Below are 10,012 nucleotides of genomic sequence, written 5' to 3'. Positions count from 1 at the left end.
ATTTCCAGAAATGGTCAGACCTCAAATAACTCGAGATTTGCCTTTACAAATCTACTCCCCCATTCTGTAGTTTGCCAATTAATTTTTGAGGGAAAATTACTAAAAATATCCTAAATTTATTTCAACTATGCCAATTCAACCCTAAACTTTTTTTAGCCAATTGAGTCTTAAACCTTTTGCATTTGTGCCAATTCAGTCCATCAACCTAATTTTGGTCGGAAATCAACGATGTGGCGTGATCGGCATTGACGTAGCGAAGCCAATAATGACGTGGACAATATTTGATAACATTTTAATAATGTTTTAATATATTTATTGTTTATTGGAGACTAGCTGGAGCAAGAAGGAAGCGAAGAAAAAAAGAAAGAGAAAGAAAAGAAAAAATAAATAATTCCAAAAAATATTAAAATACTACTAAAATTGTCCACATAAGCACTATCCGATCCACGTCGGTGATTCCCGATCAAAATTGGTCGAATTGAATTGACACAAATGCAAAAAGTTTAGGACTCAATTGTTAAAACAAAAAAGTTTAGGATTGAATTTGGAGAATTGCAATAAATTTAGTATTTTCTTGGTAATTTTTCCTAATTTCTCGTATAAGCAATATGTATATAGCCTATCAAATCAATATCAAATGGCCATTCATAAAAAGAGCATATCATATGCAATTTGAATTGAGTTCGCCAATAAATATGAATATTTTATCGATTAATTCCAAAAGAGAAAAAATAGCATATGTGAGTTATAAGTGGGAAAAGGTAGAGAGGTCTAACTATTTGGGCTAATCAGGTTGACAAAAGAGGCATGACGTCCGGGCCGACGACGCATGTCACATGTGGTAATAGCAAATAATTTTCTAAATTCATTCTATTTGACCAAATTAATATTATGATTACTCAAATCAAAACTAGATTAATTGTAAGATCATGAAATTTGCGCAGACGATTAAACTTTTTAATCAAGAATATAGTCATACATGTCCATGTAATGCTACCATTCATTTCATACAGTAGGACACATTCTCTATATGCGAGACTGATCTTTTATTAAAAAAAAAATTGATCTTTCATAAGTATTACCTAAAACAAAAAAAGTATACAAACACTGATTTTCAGAGCAATTATATTAAATAATTTAATATATTATCATTCTCGAAATTAAATATAACTCGCCTGTTTAAATATTTACTTGCAATATATCGTATTCATTTACGTATTTCCGCCGCTAATGTGGTGATTCTACTTCATCAGTCACGTACATATGAACTATGAAGTGATGTGCTATAACTATATTCACGTAGCATTTTGATGTTTGACATGTACAAATTCAAATAATAGAAAAGGTCAGCCTCATGGGCCGAGTCAACACCTTACGTTCTACAGTCAAACTTCAACAAATACGACCTCTTCATGTCATTTAACACCGCGTCCTCCACAAATATAAATACGCCACCCAAATGAACCTCCAACCTCCAACCTCCATAACACAAAAAGTAGACACCAACACGAGAATTGTCACCTTCATTAATGGCCGCTTTACAAGCTTCCTCTCTCTTAGTTTCTACTTCTTCTTCCTCCTCTTCGGGTTGTTCTTCGAGGAGAATGATCGCCGCTTCGATCCAAGCCCCGAAGCCTTTGAAACTCAGCTTCGCTGATCATCCAAGAGCTGGGATCACGAAGAAGCTGGTCGAGGAATTGAGCACCAGGAATCGTTACGTCTTCGCAGAGCCGCTACAGATGGACTTCGTCCAGAAAGATAGGGTTTTGGAGCCGCGCCTTTCGCCTGCTTCCTCTGTCGAAACCACCACAAAGCTCTATGCGATCTTGGAGGCTGTCGAGGACAGAGTGGAGATGCACGATAACATCGGCCAGCAGCGAGACAACTGGAACAAGCTCCTATTGAACTCGGTCAACATGATGACTCTCACTGCCACCACCATGGCAGCGATGGGTGCGGTTGCACCGGCTCCATCGCTGAGGGTATGCTCCGCTCTCTTGTTCACAGCGGCCACAGGGATGTCGCTTGTCATGAGCAAAATCCAGCCCTCGCAGCTAGCGGAAGAGCAACGCAACGCCTCGAGGTTATTCAAGGAGCTTCGGAGCAAGATCAAGTCTATGCTCACGGTCCAATCTCTAACTGAGTCGGACTTGAAGGAGATAATGGAGAAGGTGCTGGCTCTTGATAGGGCTTATCCGCTGCCTCTGCTCGGAGCGATGATCGAGAAGTTCCCCGCGAAATTTCAGCCGGCCACATGGTGGCCTAGGGTTTCCAACAACCGCCGCCAATCCCGAGGACGCAAAACTGTCACAAACACGGAGCGAATCGGATGGAGCGAGGACCTAGAAGTGGAAATGAGAGCCATCGTCCAAGTCCTCAAGAGTAAAGACAAGCAAGACTACTTGAGGCTCGGGAATCTGGCGCTAAAATTGAATAAGATGTTGGCAGTTTCGGGTCCTTTGCTAACTGGCATTGCCGCGGCCAGCTCGGCCTTTGGTGGCTCGACTGCCACGATGGTGGCAGCGATCGCCAGTGCGATGGCGGCAATTGTGAACAGCTTCGAGCATGGAGGTCAAATCGGTATGGTGGTGGAGATGTACAGAAACTGTGCGGGGTTCTTTGAGCTTATGGAAGAGACGATCGAAGCGACGCTTGAAGAGAGAGACTACAGCGAGAGAGAGAACGGAGAGATGTTCGAGATGAAGGTGGCGGTGAAGTTGGGACGGAGCCTGTCGCAGCTCCGAGACTTGGCAAGAAAATCAATGGCCTCTTGTATAGAAGGGACTGAGGTGGATGAGTTTGGAAGCAAGCTTTTCTGAACTCCTTCCAACAAAGATGTACAGTGTAGCTGATTTATTTTTGTTAAGCTAGCTTAATTATCCACTTATTATGAATATAATTAGATTTTTGTTGACCCAAAAATGAGCACCAGAAACGCCGAACGTCTAAAGGACAATTCGTAATACCTTTTACACAATGTGGACAAAATCAAAGGGAGAATCAAAGAGGGTCTCCGTCCGAATTGTCTAAAAAGGAGTTGACGTCATTCATATCCAGTTCCTCCTTGCCCTTTGTTTCTGGGCGTTGACTTTTCCTTCCTTTCCCGTTCTAGAGCAGCAATTTGAGCATATTTCTTATTGCTAGCATGCCCAAATAAAAAATAATTGATAAGTAGAGGAGAATTGCATAGGGTATAAGGCTTTTAACACCCCGAATCGAAAACGGCACGTTCTGATCCAAAAAAACAAAAAATCGGTAACGGCGCTTGCTTAAATGGATGAGTGGGGGAAGACCTCGTGTATATGAATAATATATAAATCAATATATGCGAGATACACCGCATTTGCGCGGCACGCCATTAGCACCCCGGATCAATAACAACACATTAAATTTGACAAACGGGAAGTTCGCATGAGCGAAATAAAATGGGGTAGAACCCGGCTCTAGTACCATATCAGAACGTCCAACTCAAAATTTAAAATAATAGGTGGAGCGAGACCATTTGCATACTAAGAGTATATAAATTCCGGAGACATAGGACATATGATGCTTTTAACGCTTAGTCCTTGTTTAGTAAAAGGATGAATCTACAAAATTTGTCACAATATAAGTACGTTTTCTTAAGAAGGAAAACGTAATTTAAGTCCTATATTTCCGTTCCACACAATCTTTTGAATATAGAGAAAATTTTAATTAAGGGCCCTAAATGTCCTCATTTTCTCAAATAAGGGCTTGAAATGATCATTATTTTAAATAAGAGCCTAAAGTGTCATCATTGTTTTAAGCAAGGGCCTAAAGTGATTATGCCGGTTTCAAATAAGGGTCTCACCTCACCGGCCGGCCAACCGGCTAAATATTCTAGCCTATCGGGGGCATTTTCGTCAAAACTCAATTTTAATTCAATTTTTCTTTGTTGGGCCTCGCCACTGGTAGACAGTGGCGGCCCCGACGGAAATCGCCAAAGCTGATATGGTCACTTCATGACCTTATTTGAAACAATATCCACTTCAGGTTTTTAATTGAAATAATGAGGGCACTTCGAGCTTTTATTCGAAATAAGGTCCACTTTATACCCTTATTTGTGAAAATACGAGCACTTCGGGCGCTTAATAGGATTTTTCCCTTGAATATATAAACAGCCAGGGAGAAATAAAGGGGGAAAAAAAAAAACACATGCGTACGCGCACGTGTGTTGCCCCAAGCGTGTTAAACATTAAGTGGGTTCGAATAATTCGAGGCATAAGGCTAAGCTAAATGACTAGCATGTCATTTCTGACTGGAGCGTCTTCGTTTTCGCGTTCCCGTTCGGTGATTTCTTCTTTGATCCGCAGGCCATTTGGATCCACCTCTCCGTTCCCAGAAGATTCAACGGTGCACCGCTTGTCGCTTTCCCCAAGTTCACATTTTGCATGACTCTTAGACCACAGGAAAACATACTTCCCACCACGCGGCTGTTTTTTCAAGGATTCTTGGGGAGACGGATCGTCGATCTCTTGATGACCACAGGATGGCAAGATTGAAAGTCAAATCCAAAACCTTAAATTAATAAGTGGAGAGATACTAAATGAATATAACGTATATATAAGGCCCATTGTCAATCGATGTGAGACAATACTTCAACATCCTTTTCACTTGCAAGCCGGATACTATATTAAAAAGTCTAACGCAAAAGCTTGAGTTGGTAGGTGGAGGGAGACCACATAAATATAAAAAACATATAGAACCCGTTGTCAAGCGATGTGAGACAATACCTCAACAGAAGCCGAATTACGACCAATACATGGAATTTGACTAGTGGGGGGCTAGATGCACATTCGCGAATGGAATACTACTAGCTCTGATATCATGATAAAAAGTTCAATCCAAAAGATTAAGATGATAGGTGGAGGGAGATCACATGAATATAAAAAATATACGAAACCCGTTGTCAAGCAATATGAGATCATACTTTAACATGAGTGCCACCACATTTTACACAGAAGATACGAAAAGTTGCCATAGATCACGGCTAATTAAGACCCGAGGATCACTTTATATGATGTCGGTCTATAAGGCCTTTTAGGAGTTCATTTTCTTTCCTACTTTCCTTAATCGATCAACACTAGTGTACTTGGATTGCATCGAGGGTAGGCAATAAGAAGCATCTTAATAGATGGTCATATGACACTTACCAACTCTTTCCAAAATCCACCAGCACGGGAAAAGACTGTTGTTCTTTTAACGGGCAATGGAATTTCCACCGGATGAATAAAAGTATATGTTCAATTACTGAAATTAATAAATCTACAGACCAAAAAAGAACATAATATATCTCCAAAGGCGATTCCCATGGAATTTCAACGGACAAGTTTTAATTTAGTTAATACAAAATCAAACCAAGATGAGCATTTTATGCTCCTTTCTCTTTGTTACATCATGTGCACAAAACATGTGCCAAGAATTAAGGAATGAAAGAATCATGTTAATGAGCCTAACTTGTGCATGCACATCATTTACCCTCTATCTTTTTCGAAAGAGAGTTTCAGAAGAGCTTGCTTCCGAATTCGTCCACCTTAACGCCCTCTAAGCAAGAAGCCATTGATTTTCTTGCCAAGTCTCGAAGCTGCGACAAGCTCCTTCCCAGCTTCATTGCCACCTTCATCTCGAACATCTCTCCGTTCTCCCGCTTCTCGTAGTCTCTCTCTTCGAGCGCCGCTTCGATCGTCTCTTCCATGAGCTGGAAGAACCCCGTGCTGTTTCTGTACATCTCCACGACCATGCCGACTTGTCCTCCGTGCTCGAAGCCATTGACGATCGCCGCCATCGCGCCGGCGACGGCTGCCACCGTCATGGCCATTGAGACACCGAATGCTGAGCTGGCGGCGGCAATGCCGGTGAGTAAAGGACCCGAAACCGCCAACATCTTATTCAACTTTAGAGCCAAATTTCCGAGCCTTAAGTAGTCTTGCTTGTCTTTGCCCTTGAGGACTTGGACGATTGCTCTCATCTCCACTTCCAGCTCCTCGCTCCATCCATTTCGCTCCGCGTTCATAAAGGTTTTGCGCTCTTGTGATTGGCGGCGGTTGTCGGAAAACCTAGGCCACCACACGGCAGGCTTGAATTTGACGGGGAACTTTTCGATCATTGCTCCGACCAAAGCCAGAGGATAAGCTCTATCGAGCGCCAATACCTTCTCCAATGTTTCCTTCACGTCTGACTCAGTCGGAGATTTGAGCACTAGCATTGACTTGATCTCGCTCCGGAGCTGCTTGAACAGCCTCGAGGCATTGCGTTGCTCTTCAGCCAGCTGCGATGGCTGGATTTTGCTCATGACGAGCGACATCCCAGTGGCAGCTGCAAATAAGAGAGCGGAGCACGCTCGGAGCGATGGAGTCGGCATGGCAGCCGAGATCGCCGCCGTGGTGGTGGCGGTGAGTGTCATCGTGTTCACCGAGTTCAGCAGGAGCTTGTTCCAGTTGTCCCGCTGCTTGCCGATGTTCTCGTGCATCTCCACCCTATCCTCGACAGCCTCCAGGATTGCGTAGATCTTCGCACTCGTTTTGACAGAAGCAGTAGCCGATCGGCGCGGCTCGGAAAGCTTGACTTCCTCCACGACCTCCGTGATGGGGTAACCATTCCGGTTGCTAAACTCCTCGACTAGCTTCTGCGTCATTACAGAGCTAGGATCAGAGATGCGGAGGTTAGGGAACTTCGGGGCTCGGGTCGAAGCCGTGACCGTTCCCTTTGAAGCACGAGCCGAGGAGGAGGAAGAAGAAGGAAGCAAGAGAGAGGAAGCTTGTAAAGCGGCCATCAATGGAGGTGTTTCGGTCTCGAGCGTGTTTTCGAGTGTGTAAACGTGACGGTTTTTGAGAGTACTGAATGAGGATTGGAGCGGCTTTGGTTATGGAGGTTGGAGGTTCAGTCTGGCTGCAATTTTATAGGGGGGGAAGCAAGCGAAGAGGAAAGGAAGAGAAGGGGTCGTGGATGTTGACAAATGTTGACTGAAGAACACCAGGGGGTTGACTGAGCTCCATAGCTTTGACCAGTTCCACGTGGGATTTTTTTTTTTTTTAATTTGGCGTTTCACTCCATCTGTAACCGTCAAGTTCAACCAACTACGGTTGCCCGGGTCTGGGGTCTGATCTCTTCTTGCTTTTGCATAGAACTACCAAAACCCATGACCGACTTGGCACGAGTTAGACCTAATCCAAGATTAGTAATGGTTCAAACACCGGATTGCACGTGACTAGACGAGTTCAAAATTAGTTTTATACTCCCCTTATTTCACAGAAAATTTGACATTTTCGAAGAATATTTTCTAGGAAATTATTTATCGGGAAAACGGCAGGATTTGCTTCTTTTTTTTTTTTTTGGTGGATATTTGGCTGAAAGCGAAAAATGAATGTGATATTATATTCCGTCGACGGATAATCTATTTTTTTTATTTTGACTAACAAACATGCGCTACTCGGAAGCTAACGATAGCTAAGGAACTGGGCACCAATGTAGGGGTCTTAGGTTTGGGGCCACAGAAGTCGGGCTAAAGACCTCGGAGCCGGTGGCTGGGTCCAGGAACCCCGTGCCTGTGCCTAGATCCGCAACCCCCGAGCTCGGGTCTATCGAGACTAGGCTCGAGTCTACAACGGCCGGGCGCGGGACCCTGATTTTGTGCCCCAATTTCCAGCACCCAATCCTAGGACCGGCCTTAGGTAGGCACTGCCTCAATGGACTTGAGCCCAACCTTGATGGGCTAGGCATGTTCTCCATGGGTCCAGGCATCGGGTGTAGCCAAAAAATGAGAAATATGTTGTCCCAGAAAAAAAAAAAAAAATCGCGAAACAAACGAAGCCTTAGTGTGCTCAAAGGCAATAACGTACAATCGCTTCACTTCGTACCCTTCGTCGGTCCGGTAATTATCTTGTTCCGATAGGACGGAATGGAACGTGACCCATGCGATTCGATAGATCGTTGTAGTATGTCCGAGTACGCCTACCTCACATTGCGGAAAGTCAGATTTCACGTTGTTCAATTTGACTGGACGGAATCGCGTGGATTTCACATTTACGTAGAAAGTCAGATTTCCAAGCATCTTTTAGCTGAAGATTTCATTCGACAAGCAGCTTTGAATTCGGTGCGTACCCGCGTTTGCTGCAGTTTTCGTGGAGTTTGAGGTGGGTCGGTAGCTAAGACGGATGGAGAAGGTTGAATTGGCTAGCAATCCACAATCAAGTGGGTAATCTTCATGCTTTATGAGTAAGCAGGCTGCATAAACGTTTTCCCTGTCATGGATAAATTTGCCAAAAAACTCTTACACCTATTGCACATTTGCTAATTTAGTTTCAAACCTTTCAATTGTGCCAGTTTAATCCTAACCATTTTCACGTTTTGCCAATATAATCCATCTGCGAACTTTTGCCGGAAATCACCGATGGAGAGACCATTATCCCACGTAGCACGACCTGCAATGATGTGGTCTATAATATTTTTTTTCGAATAATTTTATTATTCGTTATTATTATTCTTTTCTTTTCTTTTCTTTTCTTTTCTTTTTTCCTTTTTCCTCCGTAGGTCGTTGGGCCTTGGCAATGGCCAGCGACCAGCCAAAGGCAACTACAGGCGAGGGTCGTAGCCGGTGGCTCGTCACCCGGCGACCGGCGAAGGAAGAAGGAAACGAAAAAAAGAAAATTCAAAAATTATTTAAAAATCAATAAATTTTGTCTACGTCGGCGCTAGTCCTAGCGCATAGGACGGCCGACATCCACGTCAGCAACTTCTAGCCAAAATCGATCAAATGTACTACATTGATAAAACGTAAAATCTTGTAGGGTTAAGTTGACATAATTGAAAGTTTTTGCGCTGAATTGACACCAGTCCGATAGGTTTATGACATTTCTTTGTAATGTAATCTTCTCCTCATTATGTGAACATGATTCTGCATTCGGAGAGAAGAGGTTTTGATGGCGACCATGAACGATGACTCCTACCTTCACCGGCAAAAGAAGGGAGATCAACCGAAAGTCGTTTGCTATCAAACGCACGAGATGAATCACACCGTATTTGGCCGGCGTTATGACGTCTTATCTTATGGTTTCTTGTAAAATAGGGGTATAATAAGTACATTAATTTGGATTTTGTGGATATCTGAAAGGGAAAACTCTAACAACGCCCAAGGAGACATACTTATGAGAAGATTTAGAAATTTCTTGCCCCATGGTATCGCGATTTTATGTGGGGACGTAATGTTACGAACGACCCATTTCATGAAAAAGTCGATGAAAAACGTTTGAAGTATCAAGAAGATGTTGAAGAAAAGAATTTTCTAAGGAAAGGAATTCTCTCTCTTTTTTTCATTGCGATGACTTAACAGTGTACATATACAAGTTTGGCCTAGACTTCTTCCTACAAATATGGTAACGGGATATTCACAAATAACAAAACGATTCCTTTAATATGGTGCTAATCTATTCCTTAAATACACCAATTAGCTAATTGACAGTTCACGCCAACAGATGTTTCACCGAATTGATGAAATACTTTTTAGAATATGGATGTATCGACAAGTGAATCGCTAAAGGGTGTGAACTGTGAAGGGTCTTTTGTTGATTTTGGATTGAAAAAAACAAAAGATCAATGTGAAAGTACGAACACCAAAAAAGGCGTTGCCATCCATGTGAGATGCAAAAAGTAAATACAAAGATAAATTGACAAAACAACGTTGACTTTAGTAATCGATTCGGGGGTCAACAGACAACGTGGGATTAGCTATTGCTTGTCACAATTTCAATTAGAGAAAACTAGTAAAAACATATTAAAAGATTTTCTTTTCGCCAAACGAATAAGTTTGGGAGAAATTATCTAACCAATTTTAAATTTATGGTATAGATATAAATATCAATTCAATCTCAAACTTTTCAATTTCGCTGTAAATCTTTACGTGAAATTCCAATATAGTTTTTTCCGTCAATTTTAACTGAAAAATCGCTAAATAAGTAATGTGCCACGTAGGATGGTCGGCGATGACTGGACTGCCACA

At 42.4% G+C, this 10,012-nt stretch overlaps 2 protein-coding genes across 2 annotated transcripts; one reads left to right on the top strand and one right to left on the bottom strand.

The window, feature by feature from the left end:
- Nucleotides 1–1,529: 1,529 nt before the first annotated feature.
- On the top strand, nt 1,530–2,894 carry LOC115728603 (probable F-box protein At4g22030). The gene has a single exon (XM_030658924.2). It carries the CDS (start codon nt 1,530–1,532, stop codon nt 2,817–2,819), a length of 1,290 nt encoding a protein of 429 aa, XP_030514784.1. The 3' UTR covers nt 2,820–2,894.
- Nucleotides 2,895–5,335: 2,441 nt separating this feature from the next.
- On the bottom strand, nt 5,336–6,857 carry LOC115728609 (probable F-box protein At4g22030). The gene has a single exon (XM_030658938.2). The coding sequence runs from the start codon at nt 6,788–6,790 to the stop codon at nt 5,522–5,524; it is 1,269 nt and encodes a 422-aa protein (XP_030514798.1). The 5' UTR covers nt 6,791–6,857; the 3' UTR covers nt 5,336–5,521.
- Between the last annotated feature and the right edge of the window lie 3,155 nt (nt 6,858–10,012).

The sequence above is a fragment of the Rhodamnia argentea genome, chromosome 3, assembly GCF_020921035.1.
Source record: "Rhodamnia argentea isolate NSW1041297 chromosome 3, ASM2092103v1, whole genome shotgun sequence".
In the NCBI taxonomy this organism is placed as follows: Eukaryota; Viridiplantae; Streptophyta; class Magnoliopsida; order Myrtales; family Myrtaceae; genus Rhodamnia; species Rhodamnia argentea.
The sequence above is the reverse complement of the archived record's forward strand: the minus strand, read 5'-3'. Positions and strand labels throughout refer to the sequence as shown.

Bases quoted from the DNA above. Each gene is read 5' to 3' on its own strand.
- LOC115728603 (XM_030658924.2), top strand. From the start codon at position 1,530: ATGGCCGCTTTACAAGCTTCCTCTCTCTTAGTTTCTACTTCTTCTTCC.
- LOC115728609 (XM_030658938.2), bottom strand. From the start codon at position 6,790: ATGGCCGCTTTACAAGCTTCCTCTCTCTTGCTTCCTTCTTCTTCCTCC.